At 40.3% G+C, this 18477-nt stretch overlaps 1 protein-coding gene across 1 annotated transcript in view; it reads right to left on the bottom strand.

Moving 5' to 3' along the window:
* prtga (protogenin homolog a (Gallus gallus)) overlaps nt 1-18477 on the bottom strand; it is a 42164-nt gene that overhangs the window by 8524 nt on the left and 15163 nt on the right. Inside the window, exons 3-12 of the mRNA XM_042489453.2 lie at nt 18139-18283; nt 17835-17968; nt 16888-17184; nt 16636-16795; nt 15999-16246; nt 12540-12704; nt 10540-10845; nt 9606-9794; nt 1194-1289; nt 918-1104 (exon numbers count right to left, since the gene is read on the bottom strand). Of these exons, the coding sequence (XP_042345387.2) occupies nt 918-1104; nt 1194-1289; nt 9606-9794; nt 10540-10845; nt 12540-12704; nt 15999-16246; nt 16636-16795; nt 16888-17184; nt 17835-17968; nt 18139-18283 (1927 nt within the window). The remainder of the gene's footprint in view (nt 1-917; nt 1105-1193; nt 1290-9605; nt 9795-10539; nt 10846-12539; nt 12705-15998; nt 16247-16635; nt 16796-16887; nt 17185-17834; nt 17969-18138; nt 18284-18477) is intronic.

The following is an 18477-nucleotide window of genomic DNA, read 5'->3' as shown; positions in this document are numbered from 1 at the left end:
TAACAATACAATGTTACAAACAATGTACAATGTTAAACATGTAAGCCATAGACACTTTAAATTCACCTAAAAGATTCACATACCAATAAAAAATACCAAAGAAAACAAATGAAGACTCCTCTTCAGTCACCTTTTTATGGTCATATATATTGTAAACGTGTATGAATACTGAGAGAGCACCATGAGAAATGTCTTAAGAAAATAATATAAATGCATTGCAAAGATGACATTTATGTGTGGGATTTTTACTTGTCTTCTATGAGTTGGTCCAAGACAAGTAAAAATGCAGTCCTTAAACTGGTCTCAAGACCAAGACTGATCATGAGTACAGCATCACTGATAGATCACTCTAAAAAAAACTACTACCTGACATTTGTGTGCCAAAAAGTACATTAAATATCTTAAATGGTCTTTTATTATGCAGTCAGTCATATTAATCCATAACTACTTTATCAAGTTTTACTGTGTTTCTGAAAAGGAGTTGCCCAGCAGAGGGAGGTGTGGAGCTGTGCTGGCAGTGGGAGGATAACAAAACAACAGAGGGGTTCTGGTGACCAGTACACTTTCCTCCTCTGTGAGGAAAGTATTAATGTTGTTAAGTGTAAAGTCTTGTAAAGAAGCAGTTGAGGCTGTGATATGTCAAGTTGTTGTCAATATCATAACATGTTGCTAGGATAAAAACTTGAACAGCAGCATGAGACCAAGTCATCACACAGTAAGTTAAACAAAACACACATTTGTTTTACATCTGGCTTAACTTACAAAAAAAAACATTCTCTGCAATCAGGAAAGCATCTTATAATAGTCAAAACTAATTTATTAAAGCTTCATTCATCAATATTGCAGTTCATTGGGTGACAAAAAACACTGATCAAAACTGCCTTAAATGAAAAGTTGTATCATGAAGAAGTTCTTACGTCTGCAGGTAGAGCACCAGGGAGGCATTCTGCAGGCCCACTGGGTTGCAGCGGACAGTGTAGTTGACCGCATGGCTGGAGGTGAAGGCTGGTCGACCCCAGTGCAGAAAAACGGCGGTCGAACTGTTAGTCTTAGTGTACACGTTGTGTGGAGGAGGTGGAGGAGGCACCAGGCGATCTCTAACAGCTGAGAGATACATTTAGAGTTATTTAATGTCCAGATACAAGCAACACTAGAATTAAAAAATATCTTGTCAAGTATACTGAGGGACTTACAGACACATCCGGGGGTACTGATGGTCTGGTCTGCCTGGTAGCCATCTCCAACAAAATTATAAGCCAGAAGTTTAACGTGGTATTTCTTCCTTGGGTCTGGAAAAAGAAAGAAACCAAACCGTTTAAATAAATCATGTCAAAGAAATGTGAAAACACCAACATTTCTTGCTGCAAAATACACAATAAAAAGTCCGTGTGCACAAATTATCACCACAAACACTCAAATATTCACCACAACACAATGGCGGATGACAACATGACTCGTACAGCCAACAGGAAGCCAGGGTGAAACATGAAAGAGCCGTGGACTGAGTGGGTGTGGGGTCAGCGGGGTTTTCTGGTGTGATGGTGTGGTGGGAACCAGAGGTGAGGCAGAGCGACAGATGCTCATTGCCGTAAGTCCTTTGGTCAGTTTCTGCAGGGCAGCAGAGCAGAAGAGCTCCTCTATCCATCACCCTGTCACCTCCAGTCTTTTGATAAAATGAGCAGGCCCTTTCTCCGGCCTCGGTCAGGCCTGCTGGTCAGTGGTCAGTGGCCACTCCTATTCAGGTCCAGAATCTGGGGGTTAAATTGACGGACAAAATCCCCTGGGAAGGACATCGTGGACAGTCAACAGCAGTTGCAGGCCTCAGTGACCCTGAAGACCCTGCGCTGAACAAACACCATCTGACCAAATGTCCCTTTTACCCCAAAGAGAATAAAGATCAGAGTGTTGCGTACAATATCGATATTGTGAGTCATATTTGTCAACTCATACAGACCGTAAAATAAATGATCCCTAACTTCCTTAATTAACGTTGCTCAAATGCTTGGTCATAGTTTGGTGGGAAGATGAAAATAATGTTTGTAATACTTTTTCGAACCGAGAAAATAAAAAGCATTTTCTAGTCTGAGGCCTTTGAAGTCTCTCTGGAAGTTTGAAATTGGTATGAGCGGGACCACCTATTATTACTGTCATTGTGTCTGGTGTTTGGTTTTGTTCATCAGAAATTCACATTGCTATGGATGCTGCCTCTAAACTGGATTTTAATTAATTTTGAGATTGATATTCCTATGAATATTGCATTAGAAATTGGTTTTTCGTGATAATTTTAGGCAGTTTTTACGATTCTCTGTCTGTGTTGTGTTTTTTTATTATTTCTAATAACCATACATACTTAATGGGTGTCTTTTTGACAAATTCAGGGTTTTCTTCTCTCTTGGCCATTGTTCTCGTAGCCCGAAATAAATGAAATACTGAGATATAGGCCTTCTATGTATATCCCCTAAAAAGTGTACATCTGTATATCTGTGTCCTCCAACTCCTTAAAATCTATAGGTCCTTGCAACCTCTGTGAGGCTTTGGTGACCCCTAGAGGAAGGCGGGACCTCCAGGTTGGGAACCACTACTCTAGAACAATTTATTCCTGCATGCATGTTGTTGACAGAAGCACATAAAGAAATGTTAAGTAAAAAAATGATGATGCATTTTGCTCAACACAGCACTAAAATGATGTTGAATCTATTACTATCATTACCATCCTGTCTGTCCTGCAGAGAACAAACTTCTATTGTTGTATGCGACATTTAGGGGCACAACCACTGAAGATGAATATGTGTCCACCGAGGACAAGTTAAGGAGGAGTTGAGTCGAGCTGCTTGCACCCCCCTGCAGCCCTGAGGAGTTTCACTGGAGCCAGACCAGGGCCAGCAGGTCAGGCCGAGATTAAACTCTGAAAGAATCTGAGGTCACGGGTGGGGAATATGAGATGAGCCTCCTCTTGTTTTTTGCTCAGAGACCCTCCTGCCAAAAACTATATGGCTCTGTACGATGACAATTAAAAGTCAAAGAAAAATATTGACATTCTTATCAGAGATATGAACTGCAACATGAATTAGTATAAAATTTAGTGTGATTTTTTTTACCAGCACCTGGTAAAAAATATCTCGCATACCAAGACTGATCTGGAGGAAAATAAGTTCTCTTGATACATACATTTTTCTTTTGCAAAGAATAAATAGAACCAGTACTTTCTGTATATTTTGTTTGTAAAATGTCCACTGTGTTGTCCAGAGTGTCTACCCATTTTGTTTTGCCTCAGTGTCCACCTCTAAAGAGGCACATAGCAGGCACCTCCACCCAGCCCCACAGTACAATGGGCCTGCCGTAATTATGCGAGAGAGTTGCTCTGCGAGGGGGGAAGCTGTGACATCTGGGCCACGACCTTTGACATGGAATCTAGGCAGGCTAAATCCTGCAAAAGGAGGGGTGATAGGGCTCTCCGTAAGGGGGGAGGGTCAAACAGGGGAAGTGAGTGGAAAAACAGGGAAGTCAAAATAAAATGCCACTTAATAGGCGATGACACAGCATCCTGATAAGAGAAAACTCAGAGGACAGGTTTGTTTGTCCCTCACATGGACCTGACACCTGAGACTCTTACCTGAAACACTATGTGACCATGTAGTAATAAATACACACTCAGGCCACACATAACGAGATATCTGTCATTGCTTATCGAATTCAGCAGCTTTCTAAAAGATCCTGACCAATGCTTATTTCTATTATCAATGAAGAGTTGAATTTTGTTTTGATTAAAGCGAGTCACCCCAGGTGAAAACAGTTTTTATATGCACTGGTCAATTTTGAGATGTGGGGCTATTTTGCATCTATAACATATCTTCTTTCAGACTAGTGGAAAGAGAATGCCCAAAATGAGTGCGTGTGTGTGTGTGTCTGTGTGTGTGTGTGTGTGTGTGTGTGTGTGTGTGTGTGTATCTGTTTACAGACTGCGACTACCAGCTTTACCTCCTGAGGTCTTCAAAATGCGGGTGTGATGGCCTGGATTTTAGGGACTACCAACTTTTCTTTTTTCCATTATTTCATTTTATTGATATGTATCAGCACTCATATCACCTTTATTACTGCTCTTTCTGTGATTATTTTTATTTTTATTCAGATACCTGTTCTGAACTGATGTGAAGATAGTGAATATTTAACTAGATAATTCCTCATTTGCTTATTTAAATAGTAAAATCTCAGAAAACCTGTTATACTAAAAATGAAGGGCTCAATGTAAGTGATCAACTGGGGAAGTTTTTATGGTGATGTCGTAAAAACTTTTCCCCTATTCAACCCAGGCATATCCCCATAATCGTTTCATTTGTGAAACGTTGAACGCTTATATGAGAACCAAAGTGTTCAAATGCCAGCCAGCAGTCCCAAAATGAATAATATTGAGTTTAGTGACACCAGGTCACTAACAAGGAATTTGCTGTGGTGTTTTGTGCATACATTAAACATATTAAGAGAAATTATAAAACTGCAACACTCAAGAACATCAATATAGAATAGAAAAGTCACAACAATGATAACAAATATGTACAATACAGCTGTTTCAGGTAAGAAAAACTGCAGTTTTATGCAGGATGTACACAGAAGAGCAGAAAATTGTTACATTATAAAAGCTGGAGACACTGGCTATCTTTTCCTTGATAAAAGACTGAAATGATTAATTCAATATCAAAATTGCTTTTCAATGATTTCCAATGCATCTACTAATTGTTTCAGCAACACTTGATGCAGCAGAGGATGCCTAAAGTCACAAATGTGGCTGTGTTAGAGTGCTGCTTGAGTTGCCATTCCTTGAGCATTTTCCCGTCCTTCCCACTGGGATAAATCTCACATGGCCTTACACCCATAAATAAGGCTGCTTGTATTAAAGGGCATATTTGAGCCATTTGTGGTCACCCTTCTTTTTTTTTTTACAGCCAAAATGCAGATCCTGTTGGCCCCTGAGGTTTTTGTTCTGCCCTGCGAAAGGCCCCCCAGGCCGCAGCAAGCCAGGCCTGAACAGGGGCCATAAATGTCAACTCCTGCATGAACCCTCACACCAGCATCTATCATCTCTCTCCCTCTCCTCCCCCTCTCTCTCTTTTGCCCTTACTCACACAAATCAGCACATAGATGCATACTGACACACACAGAAGTTAAGCACAAAATGACCTTTTAAACTGATGGTCAGAATCTAGTTTTGAGCCTCATTTTTAATCAAAGGAGCAGAGAAGATACATGGCCCGCAGCTATGAGATAAATCTACAGTTGTGCGCACAGCGCTGCCTGGTGCCAACAGGTATGAGAGGTATTTAAGCCTCGACTACGACTACGTGTTCTTCTCATGGGCCGAGCAGAGAGTACACATGCGAGGAAAGGTCACATCACCATGTCATTTATACCCAACTGGAGCCTCTCAAACACATTCCTGTCTCTCAGGGTGCGCTTTCAATCATCTGGCCCGGTCATAAGTGATAATTTAACAGTCAGCTCAGAGCTTGTCCTTCTGCAGCCACACACAAAGCTAAATCAGCAGTACCTGGTTTTGATTGAGCTGACAGTTCAGAAATCAATGTTATTGGTGAAAAAAATAAAAAGAGTGAGAGAGAGATATGGCTGATGTTGGATTATAGGAAATACCATTGACAGTACAAGCAGATTTAATTTAGAAAAATAAATCACCTGTTGAGAGAATTCTATAGTCAGCATTTGGCAGTCTGAAGGACAAACTGTGGAGTCTTACATTAGAGCATCTTTAGCAAAAACTATGTAAAATGAAAATTAAATATGCAGCTAGAGACATTTGCAAATAATGCTTCAAAGCAAATCAGCCAAAAAGTAAAAGTTAAACTGTCTCTCTTAGTAGGGGAGGAGACTTAGAATATCTTGCAACGCAATGACTGGAGCAGGAAAGTGCAGGAAGAGAGCAACATGTACTCAAATTCCAACATGATGAACTGGTTGTTGCTTATTGATGTAGTTTCACTGTTACAGCACAAGAGAAATTTGAATGAACGAAAGACCTGTCAACTCTAGCCTCATCAGGTGACTTGTCGGTAAATATCAATTATGGCTGGCGCAGTATCAGTTTTTTACCAAACCATTGTCTTGGCCAAAAGAATTCACAATGATGATTTTATCGCGATATCTTAGAAAATTAAAACAATAGTGATGGTAATGCTGTCAGTTAAATTAATCACACTCAAAATACGAGTGGAAAGAGGTAAAGATGGAGACAACAAATGAAAAAAATCATTTAAGAGGCTCTGGATTATTTACATTATATTATCATGTGTGTATCATTGAGAGGATATTGATATTTCATTTTTTAAATATCATATTTAGTGGCGACAGCACTGTATCACAACACTCCTAATATCAATATTACAAGTTGTCATTACTTAATGAGACCAGCTTGTAGTAAATAGCATGTAGCAGTATTTATTCATAATAAAGTATCTCACATGTCCTAATATGAATATCCTCTTAAGTATCATCATTGTGGATACAGAGTAATTACTTAGCTCAACACTTGTGGAACAGATGATCGCATCTCCAACTCATCACCTGATCGCCTTGAGAGTGAGACTACGTAACGTCTGAGAAATAACATTTTCTTTCTCTTGCGAATGAAGTGAAACTCATTTGCCAAAAATGCAATCTGGCTAAATTCATTACATTCAGAGGTTTTGCTTCAACACCCTGACTTGGTCTGGTGGGAGCAGCAGTTTAATGGTGGCTGATGATGGCAAATTTAAGACACAGTCGATCGTGCTTTATAACTGGCATTACTGACTTTCTCCATATGTGCTTCTGTCAAAGTATATTTTAGCGTGTAGTGTGGATTTATATCAGGATTGCCTCTAAATATGTATATCTGTTTAAATTAAAAAAAAAAAAATCTTTTAAGGTTTGCTTTTGTCCCTTTTGAAATCATTGTGTTCAAATTTGATGAATTTATACTCAACTTGAAAAAAATTAAAAATAACTTGCTATTCGACTTGAACTTTAACACCAGTGACTCATGACTTGACCTGGACTCAAGCCTTTCCACTTTAAAGTGCTTGATACTTTCCCCCCACGATGAAAAAGATGCCTTTGTTAGAACCAGTTTGAAAGCATCCAATCAAATTGCAGGAGAGCCGTGAAGAACTTACATTAGGTTACTGAGTGTCAACTGAAAATTTTATACAAAACATCACATTGTTCACATACAAAAACTATGCGTGGTCATGGAAAAACAAATTGCAGTATGCAAACACATGGGTCGAAAAATTAAAGACGCACTTCCAGCAAAAAAAATAAATAAAAATACATTTTAGAAGCATTCATGATTTTTTAAAAATTTCATATGTATAATCACTCTTGTGAAGGCTGCATAATAACTTGTTAAGTACTCAAAATCCAAACTTTAGGACTTGGGACTTAACTTTTAATTCAAGACTTGCTTGGGACTTGAGTGCAAAGACTCAAGATTTTCTTGTGACTTGAAAAACAATGACTTGTACCCACATCTGATCAATAGATTAGTGTTTAATTAACGGTGCAGCTGTAATAACAGCAAAAAGCTATGTCTCGAAAAAGGAAGTAATAATTGGTAAAAAGCTGTTTAGTCAGATTCCTCAGAGCACAGCAGGTTTCCTCTGATGCAGGATGTGTTTCCACACAGAAGGTCAGATGCTGCATTTTACACCTCCCTCCTTTATGAGAACGAAATCTCAGAGCTGCAAGATAGTGAGCTCACAAGACACACTCATTGTTTGGCCTGCAGCTCAGTTGGTGAGGCTGCATTTCCTTTAAGCCTCGGCTAATAAACTATCTTTGTGGCTCTCGAAGCCAAACACAATGAGAGTCTTTGATGTCAATGCTCCTCCAGCAACGCTGCTCAAAGCAGTCATAAAACACATAATAAATCAGCCTCCACAAAAACGCTGCCCTCTCCTCAAAACACAGCCCTGCAAAGCTCCTTTATCAAAAAAGAACAAATAGATGATTCTTTTTATTTGAACGAAGCTCTATTTTGAAAGTTGCTAATTTTGTTGATCGGCTTAATATTTATCAGCAGCTGTGACCAAGGCTTTCTCTTCCTCCCAGAAGATTTATTCAATAGTTAGAGGATTGAGAGAAAGTGCATATCTCTCCATGGCATTACGCACCAATGCAACTGGTACCGTATGACAATAACATAACATATTTTTGAAGGCATTTAATTAATAAAAAAAAAGAATTTAGTTAATTTCATTTCTTTTAAACTGGCATGATTAGTTGCTGTTTCTTTCATAGAGGGTGTATTGTATGAATAGTGTTGGTGTTTAACCCACTGAACTAAATATCTAACTAAATGCCTGCAGCAGTTAGAGTTAACACCTATAGTAATTTATAGTGCTTCCTCATTTCTTTCTTTCTGATCCCATCCAAGCACCAAGCTTCCTGATTTACAAGTCAGCTGCTGACCACCTGGTTGACCCCCCCGGCCACAGATGGTCAGTTGTCCACTGCATTGGCCTGAGCTCCCTCTCCTCTCTCAAACAAAAAAAAGGCCAAAATGAATCTGACCTAAAGGCCAGAAGAGCTGCGATATGTCCCAAACACCATCCGGCAGCTGCTGAGAAGACACACACACTGCACAGAGGTTGGGAGGTCATGGAAGTGGGATGTGGCGCTGTTCTGTTTCACGGCTCGGCTCGACATCTGACGAGGCTTAAGCTAATTAATCACTTATCGTAAGGTTCATCGTCAATAGATGCTGCTGCTGGTTTTTACCACCTCAAAAGTATTTTACTTTTGTGCTTGAACATCTTAAAAAATACCCCTAAAACATGCACATTTTGTCTTACACTTATTTGTAGAAATATTTGGGTGCAAACTCAAATCTGTCTGTGTACTCATATTTGTTTTTTTTGTTTGCACACATAAGAAGAAGACTTAAGCTGCCTAAAAATTAGAGCTGCGTGTCGATACTCGATACCTGTAAGGTATTGACTAAAATAACCCAATACCAAGTAGTATTCAAACGTCTTTAGTCATATTATACCTTCATTCAATCATTTCTGTGCCGGGGTTGTGATCCAAGACCATCCCGCCTTGCAGCCAGATCAGCAAACTTTCTGTTGCTGCAACAACAGTATCTGCTTGGTTAGCACAAGCTAACACAGCAGCAGTGGCTTTCATCCAACACTGAGCCATTAAACGGTCCCCACAAACTCACACTGACACCAAAACGACTCTACTCTGTCATTTAACCTGTTTATAACCATTAGATAACAATAGCCGTGTGATGCTAACAGTTAGCCCTGTCTGTTGACCCTTATTCACAAGTATAAGCAGCTTCTGAGGCATATCGTGATTAAGATTATATTCAGGACAGGATATGGTGTTTCCATGAGCACAATGGGTTATTCCCATTAACAAAAGTACTTTTTCTTCAACAAGATGCTCTAAAATCTCATCAGATCAACCAAACATAATCTGATGTAAAAATGAAGCTAATCCTGTGCTACTGTTGAGCGTTTGTGTTCAAAAGTTGACCATGAAAACACTGTATGATGTAGTGCATAACTACACTGCCACTATGGCAGCAAGTGATCTGAAACAAAACTCACCAAGGCCTCCGATGGTGTATGTATAATCCGAGGCACGCAGCTGAACCGGGGCCCTCTCTGACTGGCTCTCCTCGTGATAGAAGAGTCTGAAGCCCTGAACGCTGGCTGAGTTCCTGGGTACCAGCTGCCAGCGCGCTGAGATAGTGGTGCAGTTTAAAGGCTCCAAATGCAGCTCGGGAGCCAGAGGGACTATAGAGAAAACAATCAGATAAACATCTATATTAAGATAATGATATTATGAAATAAATTACAAACGTACACTTCGACAAGAAAGTGTACACAAACAGTCTTTTTAGGTTCGTGATGACAAAAACACTCTTGCTGTGTGTGTTACGACTTTTCAGAAAAGACCAACGTGTTCTTGGAAAACTGGAAGCTGTTTCCAGTGTTTATGTGAGGGACAGAGGAGGTTCCTGTTCTTTGAAAAGTGAAACTACCATCTGATGCCTTACCAGCTGTTTCACACTCAATGCAGACCAGAGGAAACCACACGAGCAGCCAGGGGAGCCATTTCACACATTTTTATTTTAGGAATGAGGGGAATGATGTTTAGCAATGGAAGGCTCCTGTCTGAGTTTAAACTGGAGACAGAGGGCAATAGAGATGGGCAGGAAAAACAAACCTTCCCCTCCCCCGCCTCAAAGCTTCAGATGTGGCTCTAAACAGCCATATACTCTTTCCCACCCAGAGGCCCGAGTCGCTCCCTTTATGACCCATGACTGAAACCCTTCCAATGTTACTGACAGTGCGGGGCAAAGGTCACAGAGTAACAAACGCAATGCCTTAACAAGATTATAAGATCCTCTCTTGAGTCTGTCTCATGGCCTAAGCAGAAAATAATTCCCTGATCATTTTGGGTCCTCTATGTCCTAATTTTGTGCTTGCATGTCTGAAAGTCTGAAAATCACGAAATCTTTTCACCGCAACATTGTACCTTGAGCGCCAGATGCTTTCGGAGTACGGTGCGACGTCCAGGCAGACTGCTCCCCCCACCCAACACTGGTGGCAGCAGCAATGCGCAGGAGGTAGATGGTGTCAGGCTGCAGGTTTTCCAGGAGATGCTGGGTCTTTTCTCCAGGTAGCTCGATCTGTGAGACTGTATTCTCAGCACTGGTGCGATAGGACAAACGGTAGGTGGAGACTCGGCCACGACTCAGCTTTTCTGGAAGAGGCTGCCAAGATACCTGGATGTCCATGGGACTGCGGCTGGTGAGGCTGAGCTCAGGAGCCCGGAGGGGAACTGTGGACCGACAAGACAGGGAGGTTAAGACCAAAAGGGCTTCTGTGAGCCAAAAGACAGAAGAGTCACCCCTGATGCTTAGATTAACTGTTCCTATTGAAGGTTTGTCTTTACTAAAAAGGAATAGAGGAACACATATGCAAAATTAAAACTGACAAATATTCGCCTCCCATTCACTTCCACTCAATGAGAGTGAAGGGGCAAATAAAAATTAAAATAAAAACCACTACTAAATACTGATATTAATATATAATAATAATAAAAACAATGCAAATTTGCATATTTTTGGTGGACAATCACTGGTGAAGTCAGAGCGTCAAACAGTATCAAAGACATCTGTGTGGTTGACCCCACTTGTTGCCGTGTCTAACCACCCGACAATGTTCGATACTGGCCATGAAAAACAATAACTGCCTTATATGAGAGAGGCTGCCTGGCTGGCAGTGAGTCAGGAGACGCACATGGAATGTAAGAAAATAGAAAATGTACCAATAACATCATATTTTGGCAGACTTATTAGCAAGATACAACTGTCACATCTGGCACTGCCCTCAATTAGCACAAATACAGCATCTCCTGCATTCGCTCATGTGTAACCGTACCCTTAGGATGGGGTTTGGTAGCCATCTATCTTTTTCCCAAACATACACAATCACTCTTGAATGTATTTTGCTAACCATATTTATTCAGCTGCTTCAATTGCTAATTGAAAGCTTGAGCTCTGAATGAGAAGAGCTTTAAGTAAACATCTCAGGTTTGGGAGGTAAGAAGATATTTACCTGAGACAATATAATTTTGTTGACCATTAATATTGTAGCGATTCAATGAATATGTCTGATTGTATCAGGTCATTGTTGGCAATGTTGCAAATAACTGTAGCTGTTTTAAGGAAATATGTGATTTTTTATCTACCAACTTTCCAAAAATGTTGCAAATCACAATATAAAGAGGCTTAAGATTACATACGCAATGATATGGTATCTCATCCATATTGCTGACCCTAACACAAACTAACCCTAAAACTGGAAGACATAGCAAATCACAGCGGCTACAGTTTGTAGTAAAACCACTCTGACGTAAAGTCAGGATATGATAAAGCTACACGTCCCGTTTTAAGTAATGCTTTCATATGAAAATCTGACACAAACCTTTTAATGTGTTTAATCGAATCAAAAGACATATAGACTACTTATTTCTAATATAGAACTGGCTTAAATTGTCTTTACCAGAGCATCTATTAAAGGTGACCTCGAGCTCGCCCGGCAGGTTACGTGTGATATTTAATAACTGCGGCCATGTAGAACAGACAAAGGGCAACCTTGACCCACAGGCCATGAGCAAATAAGGTTAGCCTGGAACCCAAAAACACTCGAGGGGCCTGAACACAGATACCTGAGCTTGTGGGCACACGCACACACACACACACACACACACACACACACACACACACACACACACACACACACACATACACTGTACAAATAATTGTCTCTTACATCAACAGCAAAGCTCACTGCTAACAAATGCTAATATATTCTGCAAACCATCATCATCATCCCACTGAAATAACAGTCTGTTATAATAGCAGCTTGTCCTTTTATCTATCTCACTCCTAAATACATCTCGATTCTAATTTTGTCTTCACTGTGGCAAGGATTTCATTGTCTGTGACCTTTACTAAGTGTGTGACTCACCATCCTCAAGCGTGTGCTGGAACACGTTGTCCGACATACGACTGGCTCCCATGGGCATGTAGGCCACCACATAGAAGGTGTAGTTGCGAGCCGGCTCCAGGTCATCAATAATGTAGCGAGTTGTATCGTTCCCAATGACAACTTGATATTCCTCATTGTTTAATCCTGGACAAATGACGACATTGTAACAGGAGTTTTATATCAAAATAAACTCAAGTGATGAGGAGTTCTTATTCTTCTAAGAGCAATCTGTCCTGTGTTTTGTATTTTTCACATTTGTTTAGATAAATTGCAGCATATTAAAGAATTAAAAATTTACACACCATGCAGGAGATCAAAATCACACCCAATCTCTTATTCAGTTCATAAAAACGAGTAAAAATATAATAAAAGTTTATGTTGTTGCTATGGCACAGTACCTTTTAACACCTTTTTGTGTGTATGGTTTCATAATTAAACACGTGTGTGGTTTAATCACCCGTGGGGAAACATTTCATGTTCATCCAAGTCAAAAAAACAAATAAGGTCTGTGGTTAACACAAACTTAAGAGACTTTCATGTTTTGTTCTACAACATAAAATACATCAGTAAATACCACACTTGTGAATTTTTAAGATTTTACATCTTAAAGTGGCAGTTGCAAGTGGCTAAAAGAGACTTCAGAGGTTGACGCCAAACAACAAGTCCAAGTTGTTCACAAACACTTCTGGAACTAATGCAAAAAGTAGAACAACACAGTTCATGTACAATACATACAACCATGAGGCCGTAATTCTGGTATAAACCATGTAATCAGGAAGACTGTGATAAGATGACCAGTGCACTGACAGGATTGAACAAAGAAATCCCAAATTAAGATAAGAGTTGGGCTGATGGACGGATCAAACAAACACGGGACTGTGCGAAACCAACGGATGTTATTTCGATCAATCTCATCACCATGTTTCTTATAACTCATAACTATACCTAAACCTAACCTACATGACTTTGCATTAAGCACGTAACTTAACGATAAGTATGTAACATGACAATGGCATACTCTTTAGATATTATTAACCACTGTGTGAGGACACGTTGTGAAGTCGACTGTAGTGTAGTTCATTTATAGCTAACTATAAACTTTTTAACTTTTTACCTCTGATTGCATTTAGTTTTCAAAAACCCTAAAAGTGGTGTTTATTTGTTCATATCATCTTGCGCAACTAAACGTTTAAGTTTCATAACTTCTGTTTGCCACAGAGCTTATTTTTTGCAGAAATCCAAAATCCCCCCTAAAATCAAAATAAAAAGAAATTCCACAGACTGTTTGTCAACGTCACCCCTGCAGCACTCTCTTGTGTAAAAGTTATTTTGTTAGAGCAGATTAGCAAAGACACAAGAGATTTATTTTGTGTCCTAGTGGAATAAAAAATTCTGACTTCTGACTTGGTAAACAAGGTACTTGAGCAGTAAAAAAAAAAAAGCTTTCTCTGTGGTCTGATGGCCTCAGTAAGCCTCACTGAAAAATGTGTAACAAAGTCTGCCTTCCTGTCCAATTCACACTCTCCCACCCGCACTCACAGAACACACACTTTCCGACACTTAATCACGGGGGTTAATTAGTTCCTCCTTTCATTAGAGGATCCATTTAGTGCCGAGCTTCCCTCTCTGTAACCTCAGGTGCAGAGCGTACTGTCTGATACTGAGTCAATGTCAATGAACAGCTATTCTCTGAGACTGGGAGCAAGAAGATTGTGTCACTAAATCTAAATCAAGAGCAGAAAATCCCTGACAGATGCCAGTTACTCAAGAACAAAACAGAGAATTTGTTCTTTTAATGTTGACCTCCTTATCCCCAACAAAGTCCGGCAGGTGTTCCTTTCTCTCTGGTTGAATTCTGTACATTTCACCTCCACAATGGAAGTCAGTGGCATTATGATTAAGTGCAGTACTTGAATGAACAAGCTGATTTTTTTTCTCAAATGTTGCATTGTTTGATGTGACTCTTGCTGTCAACAGCAAGAGTTCCCAGGAAAGCTGAAAGGCTCTAAGGCTTTTCTGCTGCCACACTACAACCCTTGTGCTTTATGTGAATAGTTTTGTGTGCATCCTGCATTTTATCAGCCCAGGAAAGGACCCTGCATCTTTAAATTCCTCAGGGTTTCTGTCTATAGAAAACTATGCCTGTTTTTCAAAAAAAAAAGCCGTTGTTCTTTAGTTTGAAGAAGCATTTCTTTTTCTTCCCTTGACCTCTGCCCACCAACATAGCATTAACAACACTAATTAAGCTGCAACAATACACTTTCAAGACAGAAAGTGGCAGAATTTAAGTTCCTCAAGTGCTATTCTCTAAAGCTTCAACGCCTCATTTTCACACAGTTTTTTTTCCCGTAAGACCTATAATAATAACTACATATTGGACACCAAGATGCCACCTATTCATTCCAGTGGAGTTTTTGCCTGGTGCATACGCCAATAAAAGTTTTTAGCCTCCGGGTTTTTCCTCTGCAGTATGTGCCATTTTACCCCAACTGGCCTAAGTTTCACACTCGGCTCATGGACTGCACATTGTGACGGCGTCACCTCATTTTAAATTCCTTCTCTCATCGCGAGTTTCAGATTTTCATCTCGAATTTTCAGTACAGGTTCGATTTTTCTGCATTTTTCACATCCGTCAAAAGCTTTTGGAGAGCTGTTTGACCAAGAAACAGTGAAGAAAATGTGGTAGCAGGACACATAAGTGACAAGACAGAGGAGCGGAGCACACAGTATCCTGGCTCCCTCAGATGATCCCTTTTAACAGGTCAGACAGTAATATTCAGGTGGATGATGACAAGGAGGTGGATGAGGACCACACACAGACAGAGAAAGCGAAAGAGTGGAAACAGAAAAGAGGACAGTTAGTCTTCATGAGAGTGGTGAAAACCAGGGAGGTACCCCCAGTGGACAGGAGCAAGGGAGCAAGGGAGCAAATGTGTCTCATATTGTGAATTTTCGCAACAAATAAAACAATAAAGCGCATCGAACTCAGTGCGCAAGGTTTCTGAGGCTAAGGTTTTTGATTTTTTTTCAGGTAATGGATTAAAAAACGGACGTGTGTGCAAAGGCCTTACAGCAGGCCATTACTTTGCTATCGTAGGATTCGCAAATTTGCTGGAATGTGGTCAACTTGGGTGTCATCAAACGTCATTAAAACCCCAGATTTCCAAGGTAAAGGAACGAGCATGATGGACAACATGAAAAAAAACAACGACAGCTCTGATACTGGTGCATGGTGTTTTTAACCTTTTTGTTTCAAACTGTCCATCATGCAGCCAACAGTGTGACTGAAGTGCAATCCTAAATCAGTGGAGTTCTCTTTTAAAGGACACAAACATCAAAGATCTAAATACATTAAAAATAAACCTATATCCCTGCGTGACAAAATGACATTGAAAATCTGATCCCTGTTTGTCTCTTGTTTGTTTACACACCACTCACCTTCAGCCTTCATGTAGTGCACCGAGTAAGCAATAACTTTATCAGAGTTGTACTGAGGCCTCTCCCAGGCCAGGAGGATGGCCGAGCTCGACACGGTGTCAGCTTGGATATTCCTGGGAGCGCTCGGCCGATCCTCAGACATCACCACGATGAGCCTCGCCATGGAGAGGACCGATCCCTGCTCATTCTCCGCCTGGCACTGATAGATGGCGTCGTCCTCAGGGATGATCTGGTTGATGACCAGTTTGCTGTGTGACACAGACACACAAAGATGAAGCACAAGTACACAGATGGCTTTATCCTGAGGCTCTTCTACGAAGGTCTAATAATTCGATAATTACCTGAAACGAGGACGTTTGAACTAGGAGCGGGAGCAAATTATAGAGAAACCAACTAAAACCCCATTTGCAACGCTGTAAATTATTCAGTGTCCTTTCTACTGTAGGGAGCATAGTGAATTATTAATATCACTCGTTTGAAATTGGCAAACAAAGACTGTTAAACGAGTGTTTAAGGGTAGTAAAAGGAGTTAGGGTTGCTGTTTTCATGTTCTCCGTGGCTACAAATACATGTGACCGGTCAGAATGCCGATTTATGGATACCAGGAATTATCCCCTCAGTGGAAGGAGGAATTTACCTGTTGTACATCTTGATTCGACCATTGGAGTGAACTTTCTCTCCGTTCTTGAGCCAGGTGATTTGAGGCGTTGGAACTCCTTCGGCTTGACACACAAAGCGGGCTGTGCCGGCACGTGGACGGGTCAGGCTCTCCGGCCACTCCACCAAGGAAGGTGGAGCTTTATGAGAAGAACACCAGTGAGAAAGATTGAATCATAAAATATCAATACAAAATCCAAACAAATGCAGCCAAACAGCAGTATTTCTTTACCTAACACAGTGATATTGGCTGAAGTGACTGTGTAGTTTCGCGTGCCGGGGGTGGTGGCTCTGCACATATAGACTCCTCCATGCTGGGGCTTGATGTCTGTGATAAGGAGGTTGCCGTTTCCCAACACTTTGGTGTTGTAAACATCGATGGACTTGCTGTCCGCTCGGCTCCAGGAGATGATGGGTCGTGGATTGCCTGTGGCCATGCACTCCAGGATGGCGCTCTGGTGCAGCGACACTGAAATGTTCTGCGGCCCGGCAATGATGCGTGGCCTCTGGGGGAGCTGCGGCCTGGGAGCTGAAGGGAAAAGACAGCTTTAGACATCATAGACTGGAGTGAAAGTGATATCTCTGTCGTGTCCCTTGAGTGACTGAACAATCCTTTTGACTATTGACCAATCTACAACTGCTGGTGACACAAAAAGCTATGACTAAGTTCTGTTTTATTAGAGTTAAATAAAATACTCCTACAAAAAATTTCAATGAAGCACTGTTAGATAAGGTTAAACAACGTGCTGCTATGTAGTTAAATAACATATTGTTATAATAAAGTTAAATAAAGTTCTGTTACAATCAAGTTAAATAATGTTTTAATAAAGTTACAAAAAGTACTGCTATAATAATGTTAAATAAAGTATTGTTATTTCAAAGTAAATAATGTACTGTAAAAATTAAGTATTGTGATGATAAAGTTACATAAAGCACTGTAATAATAAAGCTAAATAAAGTACTGTTATAATTAAGCTTAATACAGTATTGTTACAAAGAAATGAATCAAAGCTAAGGTGGAACTACCTCAGCCCTTTCATCACATATTCTTTTTACATCGATTTCAGCAAACATCGACAGCAAACACAGTTCTGGCTTTGTGATGGATATTTCAATAATAAACTGTCTATTGATGAGGTTTACACAATATATTTGCAAAAACAGTACTGGTTGACAAACCTGGTGTGACAGTGAGGGTGGCCTCTGTGCTTCGGCGGCGGCTTGCAATGTTGGTGGCGATGCAGCGGTAATTTCCAGCATCTGACCGCTGCACACCGTGAATCTGAAGAACACCACTGGGCAGAACTGTGATTCTGGACGAGATATGAAACAGCATTTATCACTTACAATACAAATAAATTACATATAAAATATTTAGAATAACTAAGATAAAAATGATCACAGATTATATTTCATGTCAACATCTAATGTCCAGTAATTATATTAAAAATGATCATGAATTTCAGGTGACAACAGCGCATACCTCTCAGTGGCAAGGGGTAATGTGACCCGATTGAACTCCCAAGTGATGATGGGAGGAGGGTGTGCAGCGATTTTGCAGGAAAACCTGGCGACTGAGCCTTCAGTCACCACTATGGACGTTGGCTGGATTGTAAAAGCGGAGATACCTGCAGCAACACAGAACAAAAGGCAGATTAATATTTTTTAACCTTTATCTTACACTGTACCACAATGAGATGGTTTATATCTTAAGAGTTGTTACCAGTATCGCAAATGCCTCTGATACTGGCTAAAATGCAGTTATTGTTGAGTCACAGGAAAATTCCACCAGTAAGAAGACGATTGTGCCCAGAAAGCAACA

This window comes from Plectropomus leopardus, chromosome 1, assembly GCF_026936395.1.
Source record: "Plectropomus leopardus strain MGB_pleo_1.0 chromosome 1, ASM2693639v1, whole genome shotgun sequence".
NCBI lineage: Eukaryota > Metazoa > Chordata > Actinopteri > Perciformes > Serranidae > Plectropomus > Plectropomus leopardus.
This window is presented reverse-complemented; position numbering and strand designations above follow the sequence as displayed.